The sequence below is a fragment of the Macaca fascicularis genome, chromosome 9 (assembly GCF_037993035.2).
Source record: "Macaca fascicularis isolate 582-1 chromosome 9, T2T-MFA8v1.1".
Lineage (NCBI taxonomy): Eukaryota > Metazoa > Chordata > Mammalia > Primates > Cercopithecidae > Macaca > Macaca fascicularis.
The window spans coordinates 25,286,214-25,305,691 of NC_088383.1; the positions used below are offsets into that span (position 1 = coordinate 25,286,214).

Here is a 19,478-nt window from a genome sequence, read left to right on the forward strand (position 1 = left end):
CTTCCTTCCTTCCTTCCTTCCTTTCTTTCTTTTCTGACACAGTCTCGCTCTGTTGCCCAAGCTGGAGTGCAGTGGTGCAATCTGCTCACTGCAACTTCTGCTTCCTGGGGTCAAGTGATTCTCCTGCCTCAGCCTCCCGAGTAGCTGGGATTACAAGCATGCGCCACCACACCCAGCTAATTTTTGTATTTTTAGTAGAGACGGGATTTCACCATGTTGGCCAGGCTGGTCTTGAACTTCTGACCTCAAGTGATCCACCCGCCTTGACCTCCCAAAGTACTGGGATTACAGACATGAGCCACTGCACCCGGCCTGTTTCAATTTTTAATGCTGATGCTCTCCTTTGTTGGACAATGTAATGAAACCTGTTGACCAGACTGGAAGCAGAAAGAAGGCTGGTCTAGCACTAACCAGCATTGTTCTCGTGGCCAGCAATGGAATCCCAGGACTCCCCTCTGCCATTTCCCTCTTAGCAGAGTCTTATTTAGTCTCTACATAAATGAGACCTACCTATTTCTTGCATTTCTTAATATTACTGTCTTCTGCATGTACTAAGGTTGTCATCATGCCTTTCTATCCCACACTCCAGCTGTACAGAACCCTTTAAGCCACTTCCTTACCAAAGCTCTCTAGACTCTAAAAATGCCATGTTACCTTTTTTTTCTTAAAGAAATATCCTTTGCATTTGCCTAGGATTGAAGAAGAGCAGTAAACTAGTACATCTCAAGGTAGCCCTGAGTGCACCTCTGCTCTTAGTGTCATTCATTGTACTCCAGCACCACTGTGGATAGAGTCCCTGTGGGACGAATGAGGACTCTGGGCAACTTTCACCTGGGAGTGAGCATTCTCCAGAGGAAGTCATTCATTTCCCAAGAGTTTGTGCAAGTCTGTGTCTCCCATGTGGCAGGAAGAGTGACCAACCACCACTCCCATTTTGTCTGAGATGCCACTGTGACTTGGGTCAATAAGCTTGACCTTGCCGATGGATATTCACTAACTGGCTTTCCTTATTTGAATTTCTTACCATTTTTTCCCTTTGATAATGTGGACTGTTTTATGGCAAAGAGGGCGCCAAGGTATGACTGAAATCCTGTATGGCTGGGAGGTTTAGCAACAACTGGTGTACCTGGAAACATTTGCAAATCACTCCGGGGAGATACATTTCCGCGCTCACCATTTGAGATTTCTTCTTTCCACTCTATTACAGCAGAGAGATCATACTATTAATACTTAAAATTACTTGGTTTTTTTTTCCCTCCTTGGTGGATTTGCAACCTTTAACTATCCAGACTGCGTGACTTACATATAAGAAACTCAGTATTGTGACAGACCATCAATTTTAAACTAAAGAAAATGTGTGGAGTTCTGATATCAGAGGTTTACAGTTACAAAATTAAGATCAGTGTTACACATGGCACTGAGAGTTACATTCCAAAGGCAAAACTCAAGGCTGCAATGCTTGAGTTGGACAAAATTACCCTTGAATATCATCTTGATTGTCATAAAGTTCAGGATGCAGATGCACCATCTCTCAAAAAGAGCCCAACTTAATCAGCTGGCTTTTTCTGTGAAGGAACAGGCCATCATTACTTTTTTTTTTTTTTTGAGACAGAGTCTTGCACTGTCGCCCAGGATGGAGTACAGTGGCGCAATCTTGGCTCACTGTAGCCTCCACCTCCCAGGTTCCGGTGATTCTCCTGCCTCAGCCTCCTGAGTAGCTGGGATTACAGGCACACACAACCACACCCAGCTAATTTTTCTATTTTTAGTAGAGATGGGGTTTCACCATGTTGGTCAGGCTGGTCTCGAAGTTCTGACCTCAGGTGATCCACCCACCTGGGCCTCCCAAAGTCCTGGGATTACAGGCATGAACCACCATGCCTGGCCAGACCACCATTACTTTTTCCACTGAGAATCAGATAAATTAACCAGCTTGTATTTAATAGTGTAAGAATATACTGTTTGCAGAACAGGAATCCCATCACTCACAAACCCAGGGGTCTGTGGGACTGAGATCCGCAGTGAGGAGTGAGGTCCCTTCTCTTATCTCAGGCTCGTGCAAAGACAGTCACTCATGAGAGATAACAGCACAGGCAATGCCATGCCATATACATTGTTCTTCTCTCTCCTTTTCCTGTTTTGGACTACGAAGTATGCATAACTGAATTCACATGAGGTGACATGTGAAGCCTCTATTCACTTACTTGTATTGTTGTTTTTAACGATGTGTTGAAAACAATGGCAATAGTTCTGCAAAACGTCCGTTGTCTGAGGTCTAGAAATGTGAGCCTATTTCAAATGCCAGTTAAACTGTAATGAAGCATCAAAGAGCCCTGGAGAGAAGGGAGCAGTATCTGTGTATGGAAATCATTGGGAAATTTTTCATTAACATCTTGAGATGGCCAAGCTGTTAGGGATACTCGTTTTCCTGCACGATTCTGTAAAAGCCTCCAGGCTAAAGTTCCGATGACATTAGATCTAACATCAAATCCTACTTTCAAATACTTGGGTTTTTTGTTGTTGTTGTTTGTTTTTTGTTTTTGAGACACTCTTGCTCTTTTGCCCTGTCTGTAGTTCAGTAGTGCGATCTTGGTAGTAGAGATAGGGTTTCACAATGTTGGCCAAGCTGGTCTCAAACTCCTGACCTCAGGTGATCCGCCCACCTCAGCCTCCCAAAGTGCTGGGATTACAGGCCTAAGCCACTGTGCCCGGACAGGTTTCAGTCATATTTCTCCACTATCTAAAGAAGAGACATGGCAGGGCACGGTGGCTCACGCCTGTAATCCCAGCACCTTGGGAGGCCAAGGCAGGCAGATCACAAGGTCAGGAGATCGAGACCATCCTAGCTAACAAGGTGAAACCCCGTCTCTACTAAAAATACAAAAAATTAGCCAAGAGTGGTGGCGAGCACCTATAGTCCCAGCTACTTGGGAGGCTGAGGCAGGAGAATGGCATGAACCCGGGAGGCGGAGCTTGCAGTGAGCAGATTTGGCACCACTGCACTCCAGCCTGGGCAACAGAGCAAGACTCCATCTCAAAAAAAAAAAAAAAGAGAGACATGTTTGTGTTGCCCTTAAGCTGTGACACAAGTGTTACTACCCACACAGCAAACATCTCCATCATTTATACCAAAACCATTCAGCAGCCTCCCAGCTGAGGTGTACGGCATAGAAATGTGTGCAGCTCAGTGAGATCTGGCCTGGGACACTGCCATGCTAGGAAACAGCCCTTTTGTGCAAGGTGAAAGAAAGAAAGCAGGGCAGAAAGACTCAAAAAACACAGGATGTGCAAACAGGATTGTTTCCAAGGGAGAAATTTTTCACTTTTCCAGGAGGCCGCTGTTGGTCCATGCTGTGTCTTTTTTTTAGCCAGTCAGGTCACTGACTTGATACTGAACACTGATCACGAATCTTGGCCTCAGCTGGGGATGTGCGGCTCTTCACGTTCCTGAGCCAGGTTGGGTGAACTTCCACAGCCTTCTAGGTGGTACCTTTTATAACCATTGGGTGGTGCATCCACCTGGACAAACCGGTCTGAAAGTCAATAGAGCTTTAACAAACAATTCTCTTGTTTTACAGAGAGAGGATGCAAGCCATGGAGAAACAGATTGCCAGTTTAACTGGCCTCGTTCAGTCTGCACTTTTTAAAGGGCCTATTACAAGTTATAGCAAAGATGCATCTAGGTAAAAAAGAAGACAGCCAATGAAAAACAATAATTCAATCTGTTTCTCTTTTAATCATTAAGATAATTCATTCATTCAAATCTGTTTCCTTGTAATCATTTCAAGGCTGAAAATATTCACATCTCTATGGATCATGGGCATTTTTGTTTGTTTGTTTTTTGGGGTTTGGTTTTTTTTTTTTTTTTCCTCCTTCTGGTAATTCTTGGTCGAAGGTAACACTTTGGCCCAAGAAGGTAAATGGGCTTCCCAGTGCATGTGGCTTCATGGACCACTCACCATGCAGTGCCTGCAACCACCACCCTTGCGTGTCCACGTCGCCATCATCTGAAAGTCACAAGTGAGCCTGGCTGCATTCCACCCCCAGTGTCAGGTGCACACCCGGGAAGCCTTTTCCATCCTGGCCAATTGTGATGCTGATGCTAAAATACCTTCATTGCTTAATCCCATCACTGCCAATTGCTTCAAATAGTGAATGGAATGGGCTAAAAGAAAAAAAAAAAAGGCATTTTGGAAACTGCATAGCTGACTCTTTTTTCCTTTTATTCAGCGAGAAAATGATGAAAACCACAGCCAACAGGAACCACACAGATAGTGCAGGTAAGTGAGTGTTTTTGGAGTTGTAGGAGGCCTGTGGGCTGCCTGGGATGAGTCCTGACTTGTCTCAGAAATGTTTGACATTTCCCTAAGTCACTTATTTGGTACGACGTCAGAGGATTCCTAGATATTCCTGCTAATACTGAAATTCCAGATTTATTCATTAATTCAGGGGGCAAAGCACCGTCTTTTCCCTTTGGTTTTCATTCATTCACTCATTTGTTCATTGATAGGGCCATACGGTGGGCATCTCGCAGACATGGGGCTGCCTGCCTAGAACTTAGAATTCAATGGGGAAGATGGAAATGGGACAAGTAATTTTATGTGTGTCGAGTGTTTAAAAGTGCAGGATAAATGCTTCACCAATCGGACTAGCCTATACCAAGGGCAGTCCCCGGAGGAAGTGACACAAACTAAGCCTGGAAGGATGAAGTGACACAAACTAAACCCGGAAGGATGAAGACGACTTAGGGGGAAGAAGGGTTGTCCAGTAAAGGGAATTTAAAATTGTTCTAAGTGTAACGTGAAGCCATCGGAAGGTTGTACACCGGGGAAGGACATCAGCCCAGCTGCAATATGGGGATGGATGAGAAGGGACAGTAGCCAATAAGGAATGACCAGTGTCCAGATGGGAGAAAAAGGAGTATTTGGCCTAGGGCCTGCTTTTTATCTTTTTAATCTCATGACAGATGACAGGGCCTGCTTTTTAAATGCCAGCATTCCCCAGAAAGAGAGCCCAGTTCTGTTAGTAGTGGCGTTCACTAGTATCCAGGTCTTTGCAATGAATGTCTCATCCAGCAATCTCAAGCCAGGCCTCTGCAAGAAGATGAGGTCTTCCCTCTCATCGGGTTAGAAATAGAAATCCTTAGCAGGAACACATTCAGATACTAAATTACACAGAAAGCATATGGCAAGTTGGGTGAAACCCCAAATTTAGGGAAGCCACGTGTACTAGTTTTGTGCAGCACGGTAGAGTAGACAGATTTGAGAACTTCAGTTTAGGACTCTGTTGGTCGTGGTTCTCCTCTGGCTGAGCATAATTTAGCTACAAGGCCAACAGGTTCACTCTGCCAGCGTTCCTGATCCCGATGGGATTTGTTGTGTTGCTTAGAAATCAATCCGTGGCCTTGGCCGAAGCCAGAGAATTATTTCACGGAAATTGCTACACTTGTCTTCAGAGCAATTGCCAGTTTGTTTCAGAGATACTTAATTTATTCATTTTTTAAAATGTATTGTAAACTTAGGGAGAAGAAAGGAAACTACTAAATATTAAAAGCTCCCATCCTTCTGTAGTCCATTCTAGAAATGACTCATATCTGAAAGCACTGCTCTAATCAGAATCTACGTGCTGTTTTGTATGATCCTTTTATTTCTTTTTGCTTTTTAGAGAATAATAATAATCATAAATACGTAGTGAGTGCTTCCTATGTGCTTTTCATGCATTCACTCATGAACTCCTTACCACAGCACCCAGGGAGAGATACAATTTTTATTCTCATGTTCCAGAGAAGAAAACTGAACACATATCCACACACGTGACACACATCATCATATGCCTGTCATTTTAACTCCTTTTATGTTTAGATTCCTCAGTCCCTTTAAAGATCTATAGGTGGTTTCATTTCTTTGTTCTAAAACCTCTTGTCAATTTCTTTTCAAATGTGGGGAAAGGAGCCAGTGCCATTTCCTCAGATATATTTCCCAAAGTGGAATCAGTGAATCCAAAGGGACAGTTCAGTGGCAATGGTGACATGCTGCTAGTTTTCTCTTCTGAATGGCCGAGCTGATTTGCAATGCCACTGGCGATGTGCACGTGGGCTCACTCCCCACGTCTCTGCTAGTTTGGACTTTCTCACTCTAACGTATCAGGGCGAGATATCGTCCACAGGGGCTTCGTTGCCATAGCAGCCTTGTATAGTGCACAAAATAGAATAATTCTTCCAGAATCCTAGGAAGTAAGCTACAAGACAAGTATTATCCCTGTTCTGTAGACAAGTAAACGGAATTATATAGAAGTCAAGGAACTCATCTGGCCAAGAGTAAAGGAAAACCTAGACTTCCTGGCTACTTAAGGAATGTGTAGTTTACTGTGGAGAGAGAACAGATGGAACCTCCCATCTCAAAGATTTTTATACTGCGCATTCAATCATTTAACACACAAAACCCTATAAGGAAGATGTCATTACCCATATTTTACATGAAAGGAGACAGAAGCTCAGGGAGGTTAGGTTAGTTATCCAAAGCCACACAGTTAGTAAGAATGATAGCCAGGTCAGGCATGGTGCCTCATGCCTGTAATCTCAGGACCTTGGAAGGCTAAAGTGGGAGGATTGCTTGAGACCAGGAGTTTGAGACCAGCCTGGGCAACATTGCAAGACCCTGTCTCTACAAAAAATTAGCATGGTGGTACACGTTTATAGTCCCACATACTTGGGAGGCTGAGGTGGGAGGATTGCTTGAGCCTGAATAGGTCAAGGCTGCAGTGAGCCGAGATCAAGCCACTGCACTCCAGCCTGAGTGACAGAGCAAGACCTTGTCTCCAAAAAAAAAAAAAAAAGTGACAGCCTGCCTGGCTGATAATTGAGAAGATAGTGGTACCACTGGCTAAAGTTAGGCCCTTATTATAATGGACATTGAAGACTCAGAAGCAGGCAGGATGGGAGGGGGTGAGGGATAAAAAACTATAAATTGGATAAAAGATACACTACTCGGGTGATGGGTGCACTAAAATCTCAGATTTCACCACTATACAATTCATCCATGTATCCAAAAACTACTTGTTCCTCAAAAGCTATTGAAATTATATATATAATAAAATTAGGCCCATAGAGACAGAAAGAGGTTTGGGGAAGACGAGTGGAAATAATGAATTTGACTTACTTATGGAAAAGTTCAGTAGTGGCGTGAAGGCATTGGTATGTGGATCTGAAGATAATTGTGTGCTGCAGACGAGGGTGCGGGAGACCTTGGCAGGTGGTAGTAGAAGTGACCTCCCTAGAAAGCATGTCCATCCAGAAGAGAAGTGGACCCAGCGACACAACATGTCAGGACTTAAAAGGTTGGCAGAGGAAGGAGTTAGAAAAGAGATTGACCAAGACAGAGCAGCAGAAAGGGAAGAAGATGATGGAAAGTTTCAAAGTGACTGAAAAGAAGTGGCTGACAAAGCTCAGTGTCACATTGAAGCAAAGTCATGTCAGCCTAGGAGAGAGTCCACAGGGTGACAACTAGAAGATCGCTGAAATGAACATAAAGAGCCATTTCAGGGAATGATGGAGCTATTACATGAACCAAATATAGTGGATTAAGAGGTTATAGATGAAGATACTTTAAAAATGAGTGTAGATTCCATAAAGGAATTTGGTTGTTGGCTGGGCATGGTGGCTCACGCCTGTAATCCCTATACTTTGGGAGACTGAGGCAGACGGATCACCTGAGGTCAGGAGTTCGAGACTAGCCTGGATAACATTGTGAAATCCCATCTCTACTAAAAATACAAAATTAGCCAGCTGTCTTGGTTCGCACCTGTAGTCCCGGCTACTCGGGAGGCTGAGACAGGAGAATTGCTTGAACCCAGGAGGCAGAGGCTGCAGTGAGCTGAGACCACACCACTGCACTCCATTGCAGCCACTGCACTCCAACCTAGTCAAGACAGAGCGAGACTCTGTGTCAAGAAAAAAGAAAAAAGATAACGAAAAGCTTGCTTTCAGGTCTCCTGGAGCTCCATTGTCAGTCCTTTAAAATGCCTTCTGGCCTGCTCCCCTGCTGCCTCCCCAAGAGGGCCATTAGAGGGGCTGGGAGATTGGCCCTATTTGGATGGTCATTCAAGGATAAAGAGAATGGGGCTCCGGCAGCATCAGTGTCGCCAAGGCCAAGCAAGAAAGAGGATAGTTGCAGGGAGCTTCCTGGCTCATGAGCCACTTTGAGCTCCACTGAGGCCTGGTTGAGTTGTGTGTGCTGGAGAGGGAAAGTTTCCCGAAATGGCTGAGCCATGATGGGAAGACAGGCTACCACCACACTAGAGCCACTCCAGGGTCTGCAAGTGGCCGCAGTGCTCTGTCCTGCAAGGCCAGCTGGCCTGCGACAAAGCTTGCACTTGACCCTTTACAGGAAAAGGAACTGAGCCGAAGTGTGTGTGTGTGTGTGTGTGTGTGTGTGTGTGTGTGTGTGTTTGTGTGTGTGTGGTATGTGTGTGTTTATTAGTAACATGGACCCAGCCTCTTCTCCGGGTACCTGTTCCATAGAATCACATTGTCGCTGTTAGAGCCCTCTCCTGAAGGGTTTTTGCATCTTGCCTTATTTTCTTACTAAAGGAGTTGTGTGCAGACGCCCTCCTTGTTTTGGTTTTGGAAATCTGAAGGGATTCGGGACGGTACCCAGTTCTTACTAGTCTCCGCTTGGCGATTGGCCGAATCTCTGCCCAGAAATAAGTTGCATGTCCTTAGGTTACATTTGCCATCCAGGAAATAGTCACATAAGCACTCTATATTAGGTCTCGGAATTTTAAAATCAGTTTTTTTCTATTATAAAATTACAGATATTCAGTATGCAGATTTTAAAAATACAAAAAAGTGGCTGAGTGCAGTGGCTCATGCCTGTAATCCTAGCTCTTAGGGAGGCAGAGGCAGGAGGATAGTGTGAGCCCAGGAGTTTGAGACCTGCCTGGGCGATACAGTGAGACCCTGTTCTCAAAAATAAAAAATAGTAAAAACAACAACAACAGCAACAACAACAAAAAACTTATATTGGAATACCATGGCTGGAGATACAATTAACACTTTTATACACTTCTAAGCTTTTCTCTATGCAAACCTGTGTGTTTAAACAGGCTCTTCTTCCAGAGGTTAAGAAAAGAAAAAAAATTAAATTGAAAAAAAAAAACGTAAACAAGACTGATCAATTGATAGATCAATCAGTCAATAGATAGATGGGAGCATAGACAGCTCTGTGGCCTGCCTTCCTATGGCACTTTCTTACTAAACTTCTAGAATGTGATTATTGCACACTGCATACTATAACACTGCATGATTCATATATATGCATTTTTTTTTTTGTAATGAGAGAAATGGGCCTTTTTAGAACTACCAGTCATCTGCATTGGGATGGGATGCGTAGCTTAGACTTTCCTTTGTGGCCTTCTGAGTTCTCTGATGCACTTTTCTCATAGGAACTCCCCATGTGTCTGGTGGGAAGACGCTCAGTGCTCTGGAGTCCACAGTGCCTCCCAGCCAGCCTCCACCTGCAGGCACCTCGGCCATCCACATGAGCCTGCTGGAGATGAGGCGGAGCGTGGCGGAACTCAGGCTCCAGCTCCAGCAGATGCGGCAGCTCCAGGTATTCCTCATGCACGGCAGCCTCTGTCTCGGTTGCCCTGAGCTCTTCCTACCTTCCTTTTCCTAGGGGCTCCATGAGACCTAGAAAATATAGAACCGTAACAGCGTGGCTTCCTCTCTCACACACGCTATCCAGGTCTAGAGCCTTCCATTGCAACTACAGTCAATCTATAGCCACTTCTTTAAGCTATGTGTGCTTTTACGCAGGAACAGACTCTGGGGCGTTTGCTTTTGGAGAAGAGCTGAAAGGAGAGGGGCCCCAGGGAGCATGCCGACAGCCAGTGAAGGCTGCCTTCTGACAGCCTGGAGGCTCCATCCTCCTCCACACTGAACAGGCACAAAGGTGGATAGTCAGCCAAGCCTTTTTTTTTTTTTTTTTTTTTTCCATTTTTTTGCAAGGATCTGTGATGTATTTAAACTATGAGTTTAGAATAGAAGATGAATTCATAAGGAAAAAAAACCACCATGGTGATTTGTTAAGAAAAACATCTGCATTTCATTCAGATACTGTGATCCATCCTTTCCTTGCTCTTTTCTATTGTTAAGAAATGTATGAACTCTACGGGAATCAGGGTAAGTGACCCTTCAGGTCACGAATCTTGGTCAACAAATCCCATAAATCTGCCAAAGCAGAATAAGCTGTCTCCTGGCCCTGGGTAATAAGGAGGTAGAGATGTACGTCTCTGCATGAGACCACATATTTGCTCTGTGCACCTTTTCCCACCTCCCTGGCCTGGCTGGTAGGTTAGGTGTTGAGGATACAGTGCTCGCCTAGGCTGTATACAGACATCCTCCCTGACTTCCGGACGCTCATAATCCAAATGTTGCGAGAAGATACGGCCAGGTGTCGTGGCTCACGCCTGTAATCTCAGCACTTTGGAAGGCCGAGGCGGGTGGATCACTTGAGGTCAGGACTTCGAGACCAGCCTGGCCAACATGGTGAAACCCCATTTCTACTAAAAATACAAAAATTAGCAGGGCCTGGTGGTGTGTTCCTATAATCCCAGCTACTGGGGAGGTTGAGGCACGAGAATCACTTGAACATGGGAGGCGGAGGTTGCAGTGAGCCAGAATAGCAACCACTGCACTCCAGCCTGGGCAGTAGACTGAGACTATGTCTCAAAAAAAAAAAAAGATAAATGTATCCAGGATCCTGGAGCAGCCATGGGGATGCAACCTCCTGAGCCCTTTCCTCTAATAGGAAAAAGGCTTCCAATCACAGTTCTTGTTCAACACAGCGATGGCACGAGCCCTATGTTGTTTAACCACCTAATGAAGGCTAAGAAAACAATTTCCCCTTGCCCTCTGCCTACCAGAAAACACACTGAAAGGCATCTGGTTTGAGACACCTGCCCCTAGGTCCCTGCATAGATCATGAGGGTTGCTAGAAGAGCGAATGCTCAGATCTCCAAAGGCTACTCTGTCTCTTAGGCAACATCCCAGATACCTCGGACATCCGATGCAAATTCATTTACATACCCTATTGAATCGCATCATCTGTGATGGTCCCATCCTTTGCATTAGCTTCTCCTTGCTTTGCAATTTTAAAGACACATTGCAATGAAATGAAGTGTACAGGTTGGGCTGGGTTGTGTCAGGGGTGACAAAGTTACATGTCTTCAGTGTCCAGGCAGCAATTGTAAGTGAAACGGAGGAGAGACCACAGTAAATTGGCCCCTTTAAAGGCTGGTAGCCACTCAGTTCCAACTGGCTCTTAACCTTTAGAATTAGTATCCAGTGTTTCTAGATATTTCAATATTTCAAGCGAATCTGGAGACATAGGTTTTACATGAATTACCACCATTTTAAAATGTTGGAAAGTAATTAAAAACCGATTACTAAGTACTCTGCAGGCCAAAGGACACAATTGCAGTTCAGAGGGGGCCCGTCAGCTCCCAAGTTCTTTCTTACCTGGGGCTCCTGGAGGTTAAGCCCCTCCTTTCGCTGCTCCTGCCTTTTGGCACCATCTGCTGGCCGTTTGGAAATTGTTACTTCCTCATTGCACCCCATGAGAAAAACATATATATCATTTGTATGGAAAGACCTAACTGCTCTCAAAAGTGAGCATTTGTCGGTTTGGGGACAGGGATGGAATTGCTTTAGCATAAATGCCACACTTCCCCTGGGAATTTCACAGGCGTTAGAGGTGAATTTGATACCAAGGCTATCTTGATGTCTGTAGCTACAGCATCACCCCATCAGGGGCGGGTGTAGTTTGGTGCTGTGGCCGGCTGGGACGGGTCTCCCACACTTGTCTCTCCTCGCAACCCTTGAACTGTGCAGCTGTGTGAAAAAGAGCAGTTTTCTTAAACAAAGAAGGTCTTTGGTCAAGGTCTGGGAATGCTGTGTTAACCACACAAGTTTCTTTGTTGTTCCAGAACTACTCAACTTTTCTGGCTTTCTGGGAATAAAGAACAGTGAGCAAATGTGCTTTTGAGCCTGGGAGGTTGGGCAGTTCTAAAGTGCAGACTCACGGGGAAAAATAAGTATGGTGTTTCCTAACCTGGCTGTTACTGTTTCTACCTCTGTCTTTGTATTCCCTGGGTCTCATTCAGCTTTCCTCCCCATCAAACTTCTGTCTTTTCAATCATGGGAGTCTACGTGAGACAAAAACAGTTTAGAATAATTAAGCTATCTCGGAACCAATTCTCCTTCAACATGTGCAGTATTATATACCACAAATGAACAGCAGTCCCACAGTGGTTATAAGTCCAATAATGGAGCTATCATTAGAGATATACGAAACACTAGACTAGTCTCAAAAGAACAAAAATTGAATTAGAAATTCAAATGTTCTTTGAACTGTGTTATAAAATAGTGAAACGGAATAAAACCATTTGTGCTTGGCAGCCAGCTCCAGTAATTAGATAATTAAATCACTGGAAAATCCTAGACTGTAGAGCATATCCTATTTGAGCATTTCATTTTCAAAATTGATGGATTATTCTCAGGAACAGAAATTTGTTGCAGACACATTGGGTTGGGTAGATTTCAAAGGGACAAAGGGAACCTAAGCAGAAGATCAAGGGAACCACTAAAAGCTTGTCCATGTTATCTTCTGCTCTCCAGTTTCACAGGAGTTATCAGTCCAAGAGAGGTTCTCAATCCTGGCTACTCATTAGAATTACCTGAAACTCTTAACAGAAATGCCAGTGCTCAGGCACCACGGCCAGAGTCTGACTTCACTGGCATGGACTGGAGGCTAGGCGCTGGTGACTCTAGAACATTCCAGGGTAAAAACTCCTGCTCTCAGGTAATACGAATGCTTAGTCCATCAAGACACCTCCTGGAAATGTTGAGATAGTCAACTATTACCAAGGACTTAAAGCCTTGACTTCAAACAATGCACCTCATTCCCAGTGGCAAATCTAATACGTTCTCTGCTAGCTACAATTGATATGAGAGCTCTACGGAACCTTTATAGCATGTTATTCCCATTCCCAAGTAACAGTTGGGTCTGTAATTAGCTAGCAACAACGAGAAAGGATTTTCTCAAGGTTTTGTACCTAACAGATGTTCTCCTCCAATGATGATTATATTTGCCTGTTACCTTTCCTGACGTCATTTTGAAAAAAGTCCACTTTTTCTAAATAATGAACATCTTTTTCCCAGAATGCCACACTACTTGGATTTTACTAAAGTCATCCCATATCCACAGAAGTGACTGCACTTCTGCCCCTCCTTGTGGGCGCTTGAGGAGAGAGAGAAGCTTCTGGAAGAGATAGTACAGGTTCTGTGGAGGCCAGATAAGACTTGGCCTAAAGAGAGAATGGAGACCTCCAACTTCTTGCATCCCCACAATTTTTTCCTTGCACCCAATCTCTTTGTTCTGCTTCCTGATAAATAAAAAACTAGGTTGTTCTGAACTTAGCATTACATTTGTAGGACTCCTGAGAATTTACTATCTCTTTCCAAGAGAAGGAGAAGGTAAAATATCAACATAAAAAATAAACATAGTAGTGCATAGAGCCCTTGTATTTGAAATGATAAAATTCAACACAGTTTCCTTAATGTGTCTTTTTATAAGATAGCGCCTCGTGGATATATGCCAGGGTCTCATTTATCTTCTGAGGTACATAACAATGGTCATGGGAATGCAGATCCCCGAGAAAAGCATGTTGGAGTTTCCCATGTGCAACAGACCTGCTTCCCCTGCCAAGAAGAATAAACAGAACGAGTACAGGGCTTGACGATTAGGCTGCTTACAATGTACCAAGCTCTAGTCAGATCTTCAGACAACAAGAGGCTTTCTAAGATGGGGAGACAGTACCCCAATAACACGGGTTATATAGCTGTGACCAGGCATCCCTTGTCTTGTTCCCTGAAGCCTGAGAGAGTGGATCCAGGTGGGATCGGGAGTCATTCTGAGGTCTGGCTTTCCTCCTGAAACTTTCAGATTCGTGGTATAACCACTGTTTCATGTCACTGCTAGACAGCAAAATCAGTCCAATTACATTATCCATTGTTGGCAAGACTGATAGTCTTAGATTTTACCTAAGAAATCAAAACTGAGTATGTGAGATATAGGCCCATTTTCAGGTGGGTGGAATTAGGTTTAGGCAGTTTTCTAGTTTTTCCATGAAGTGATTTGGATAACTTATTTGGTCCAATTAAAATTTTAATGGACAAGAGCATTGTTTCTGTCTAAGAGTGCTTATAAAAATGTCAAGGCATTTTCAATAAATTAGATTTCCTGCTATGAGGAATAACTGCAACTCTACTTGCCCCCCGCCACCCACTGTTGACAACTAGAAAACTGAAAAATAAGCAAATGTATGAAACAAATGTTTTCAGAAATTAGACAGGACTGTAATCCTTAGGAGAATGGGGAAAAAACCTACAACTGACGCAGCTTTCTGCCTGGAGGCACTTTTCAAATCTTGGTGCAGGAAGGAAAAACCCAAGTGTGGCACTGACAGTGAGTTGAGGAGATAAGACCAAAGTTTAGAGAGCTGAAACAGCTAGAATTGGTGGACTGGAGTACCACATACAAGAAAGCTCTGCAGAGAAAGAACTACATCAATAAATGGGTCTGTTATTGAATGCTAAGCCAAGCATGTACAGTATGAAAGCAGCCGATCAGCCAGGCAAAGACTAAGTGGGGGGCTGTAAGTCAAAAAGTTCCGGAAGTTCACACAGGCCTGGGAGATGTTCATGTTTTGTTTTTTTTTTTTTTTTTTTTTTTTTTTTGAGACGGAGTCTCACGCTGTTGCCCAGGCTGGAGTGCAGTGGTGCGATCTCGGCTCACTGCAAGCTCCGCCTCCTGGGTTCACGCCATTCTCCTGCCTCAGCCTCCTGAGTAGCTAGGACTACAGGCGCCCGCCACCGCGCCCGGCTAATTTTTTGTATTTTTAGTAGAGACGGGGTTTCACTGTGGTCTCGATCTCCTGACCTTGTGATCCGCCCGCCTCGGCCTCCCAAAGTGCTGGGATTACAGGCTTGAGCCACCGCGCCCGGCCTTATGTTCATGTTTTGAAAAGCAAAAAGTGAAGCGGCCTTGTTGAGCACCCGGGCATTTTGTAGAGCTCGGAGAAGGACTATGCTTCAGTCTTAGCACTTAACTAGCCCCAGAGGAAAGACTACCCTAGATTTAACCTAACAGCTTTAAAAATGCCTTCAAAGGACAAAGCTGATCCACAAGTAACTGGACTGTAGACCAGAGAAAATCCAAAATCTGTAAAGGAAAACAACAAAATTGAAAGCTACATGCCCAGTATCCACTCAAAAATTACTAAACATGTGATGATGCTGAAAAATGTGACCTATAACCTTAAGAAAAGTTGTCAAGAGAAATCGACCAGACGTGGCAGGGATAATGAAATCAGCAACAGGGACTTCAAAACAGCTATTATAATTATTCTCAGGGATTTAAAGGAAGACATGAATATAATGAGGAAAGAAATGGAAGATATAAAAAATATCCAAGTGGTGCTTTCAAGAGTTGAAAAACAATATCCAAATGTGCTTAACAGAAGACTAACCACTGTCCAAAATGTCAGTCATTCTGAAAACAGCAATGGAAACTGTTCAAACTGAAGTATAGAGACACAAAAGACTAAAGAAAATGAATTAAAATGTAGTGACCAGTGAGATAATATTAATAAAAGCTTAAGTGGAAAGAGAAAAATATTCAAAAAGGTAATGACTGAATTTTTTCCAAATTTGATGAAAGCTGTAAATCCACAGACCAAAAAAGCTCAATTAACCCCTAGAATGGTAAGCACAATGGAAATTACACCAAAGCACGTGGTAATCAAATTGCTAAACACCAGGGATAAATGGAAAAATCTTCAAAGCAGCTGGGGGTGGAGAGAAAACCCATTACATACAGGGAATCATAATTAAGAATTAATGCCAACTTCTCATCAGAAACAAAAGGCAAGTCACAACAGTGGAATGACGTCTTTAAAGTATTGAAAGAAAGAAATTCTTTTAGAAAACAGAGAATACTTCCTAACTCATTTATGAAGCCTGCATTACCCTAAGAGCAAAACCAGACAAAGATATTATAAGACAAGAAAACCACAAACCAATATCCCTCATGAAAATATATGTAACAAATCCTTAAGAAAACATTAGTAACTGAATCCAGCAATATATAAAAAGGATAATACATTATCCTGGGGTTTTATTCCAGGAATGCAAGACTGTTTTAATATGAAAAAAAAAATCAATGTATTTGACCTTATTAACAGAAAAATCATATTTCAATAAATGCAGAAAAAAGTACGTAACAAAATTTAGCATCAATGATAAAAACAGCACTCTGGAAGTAGAAGGAAGCTTCCTTACCTTGATAAACAACATTTGTGAATGACATACAGAAAACATAGTTAATGGTGAAACACTAAACACATTCCCCAAAAAATCAGGAACAAGGCCAAGAAACCTACACTCACATCTGTTTAACACTGTACTGAAGATTGTAGCAAGTTTAGTATGGCTAGAGAAAGAAAGAGAGGCACGCAAATGGAAAAGTAAAATGTCTAATTGGCTTTACTCACAAATGACATGATTGTATACGTGTAGCATTAAATGGAATCTACAAAACATGCTACTAGAAATAAGTGACTTGCCAGGCACGGTGGCTCACGCCTGTAATCTCAGCACTTTGGGAGGCCAAGGCGGGCAGATCACAAGGTCAGGAGATCGAGACCACCCTGGCAACATGGTGAAACCCCGTCTCTACTAAAAATACAAAAAAAATTAGCTGGGTGTGGTGGCAGGTGCCTGTAGTCCCAGCTACTCAGGAAGCTGAGGCAGGAGAATGGTGTGAACCCGGGAGGCGGAGCTTGTAGTGAGCCGAGATCGTGCCACTGCACTACAGCCTGGGCAACAGAGCGAGACTCCATCTCAAAAAAGAAAAGAAAAGAAAAGAAATAAGTGACTTGAGCAAGATCACAAGAATCAAGTCAATGTACACAAATATTAAAATTTTGTTATATCCATTTGTACAATGAAATGCCACTCAGCAATAAAAGAATGAATCACTGAAAAACTCAGCAACAGGGCTGGATCTCAGAAAAAAATATTCTGAACAAAAGAAGCTGGACACAAAGGAGCACATGTTATATAATTCCATTTTTATAACGTTCTAGAACACAAAGAACTCATCTATGATGACAGAAAGCAGACTGGTGGTTTTTTGGGCTGGGGTTTGGGGATTGATTGCAAAAGGTCCCAAAGGAATTTTTTAGGGTGATAAAATATTTAGCTGTCTTTTCAGCAGTGGTTACATCAGTGTATACATTTGTCAAAATTCATTGAACTGTGCACTTAAGATGGATATGTTTTATTGTTTGTAAACTTTGTGCCTCAAGACAATTGATTTTAACTATTAAAATGCAGGTATCACCTCTTAAGCAAAAACCAACTTAACAATTTGAGTTTCCATTAACTAATTGACTTGAAGCATTTAGAGAAAGATGGTGATCCACATCCTATATGTAGCACTTTTTTACACTGTGCTCAGATAAGCAGGAACTGTCCTGCAGCCTGGAGACAGTGGCAAGAACACCAGGCAGGGAGGGTGGGGGGACTGGGAAAGCAGACAGAGAACCTGTGTAGACCCTGTTCATTCACAACTCACTCCTCATTGCCCACATGCCAGCCAGTGAGCTATGACAGCTTCCCCCTTTAGTACCTGTAAGGCCCCGCTTTCTAGACAGGAGGATAACAAAGCCTAGAATTGAAACAGAGCCTTTCCCTCTCCTCCTCTTCTAGTGGAGTAAGTCTAGTTGCGTTTAAACATTATGCCCAGTTGTATTCTTCCAGTATGTTCTTATCCTTCTCAGAAACATTATGTTGCGATTCATTCATAAAGCAAATACAGTTGTGCCTTGAACAACAGGGGGATTAGGGGTGCTGACCCCTCACGCAGTAAGAAATCCATAGCTTTTGGCTCCCCAAAACTTAACTACTAATAGCCTACTGCTGAGTGGAAGCCTTACCAATAATAGTTGATTAACACGTCTTGTATGTTGTAGGTATTGTATACTGTGTTTGTTTTTTTCACGTGTCTGCTGTCTCAAATACATACTGTATTCTGACAATAAAGTAAGTTGAAGAAAAGAAAATGTTATTAAGAAAATCATAAGGAAGGGAAAATATATTTACTATTCATTAGGTGGAAGTAGATCATCATAAAGGTCTTCATCCTCATCGTCTTCTCATTGAATAGATTGAGGAAGAGAAGGGGTTGGTCTTGCTGTCTCAGGGGTGGCAGAAGAGGAAGGAAATCTACATATAAGTGGACCCACGCATGCAGTTCTAACCTGTGTTGTTCAAGTGTCAACCGTATGTATTGGGTACCTACCACGTGCCACACACGGCTTGTAGCTGTGAACAGAATGGCACGCTCCCTGCCTTGCTAGAAGAACAACTTGGGGTGCTGGGGAAATTGATGAGTTGAATTCAGAAGACCTGGTTCTATTCCTAATTGTGCTCTATAATTGCCAAGCAGACCCTGAACATGTCCTTTAACTTCTCAGGGCCTCACTTTTCCCACCTTTCAATTTTATGAATTTCAAATATTTCACCAATGATGTCTAGTGTGATATCCAGTGTTAATATCCACTATCTAACCAGACCCCAGATTTACGTAAGCTCATTTTAAAATTTGGACAGGAGGGTTAGGTGCCCTGCTGTGCCCCATAGCCCATGGCACAGTGACATCATCTGTCTATTCAAAAGCCCTTTTCTTAGGCCATGAAATCATCCTTGGTGGCAAATCAAATCATCTGAGGAGTTTTAGAAATTCCCAGCAACCAGACAGTACCTCAGACTGGTAAAATGAGAATCTCTCAGTTGGGATCCGGGCATTGGTCACTCTTAGACCCCTTTAGTTATCTACTCATTTTCCCCTCACATCCCTGTCATCACTCATTCCCCCTCCCCTTCAAAGGCAGGAGCTCTGTGGGATTAGACACAGGGACTGAAGTTGAGCGAATCATCTTGATAGTACATGGTGTTGCTGCGTGTGGCTAATTGACCGATATGAACAGTGCTGACCTATAGCCCTGCCACATCCCTGCAGTGAGAGCAAGACAAGGCATGGAAGAGCTGATCCCAACACCTATCTGAGCCCATGGGTCACAGCAGGTTTCAACCATTTAGAGAAGAATTTTGGATTCTTCATTGTTGCCTGTTCTTATCAATGTTACTGATTCATTCAGTTCATTCATTCAACAGATGTATTTTGAGTTTTCTGCTAATATGCCAGACACAGTGTACCAGAGACTCTGTGGAGGGCAGAAATTAACCAGGTGGGGGGAACAGAATTCTGGGAGATGGGAATAGCAGGTGCAAAGGCCTGGCAAAAAGGAGTCTGGCGGAGGTTGCAGTGAGCTGCGATCACACCACTGCGCTCCAC

The 19,478-nt window shown here is 43.3% G+C and overlaps 1 protein-coding gene across 50 annotated transcripts in view; it reads left to right on the forward strand.

Annotated features, from left to right (window-relative positions):
- KIAA1217 (KIAA1217 ortholog) overlaps nucleotides 1-19,478 on the forward strand; it is a 343,140-nt gene that overhangs the window by 288,027 nt on the left and 35,635 nt on the right. For 31 of the 50 annotated variants that reach the window (XM_074001190.1, XM_045361875.3, XM_074001220.1 and 28 more), the window contains 2 exons: nucleotides 4,231-4,280; nucleotides 9,442-9,608. In XM_074001190.1, coding sequence (XP_073857291.1) covers nucleotides 4,231-4,280; nucleotides 9,442-9,608 — 217 coding nt within the window. Of the gene's footprint in view, nucleotides 1-3,578; nucleotides 3,684-4,230; nucleotides 4,281-9,441; nucleotides 9,609-19,478 lie in introns of all 50 variants that reach the window. The other 19 variants (XM_045361865.3, XM_074001214.1, XM_074001218.1 and 16 more) reach the window with 1 other exon arrangement.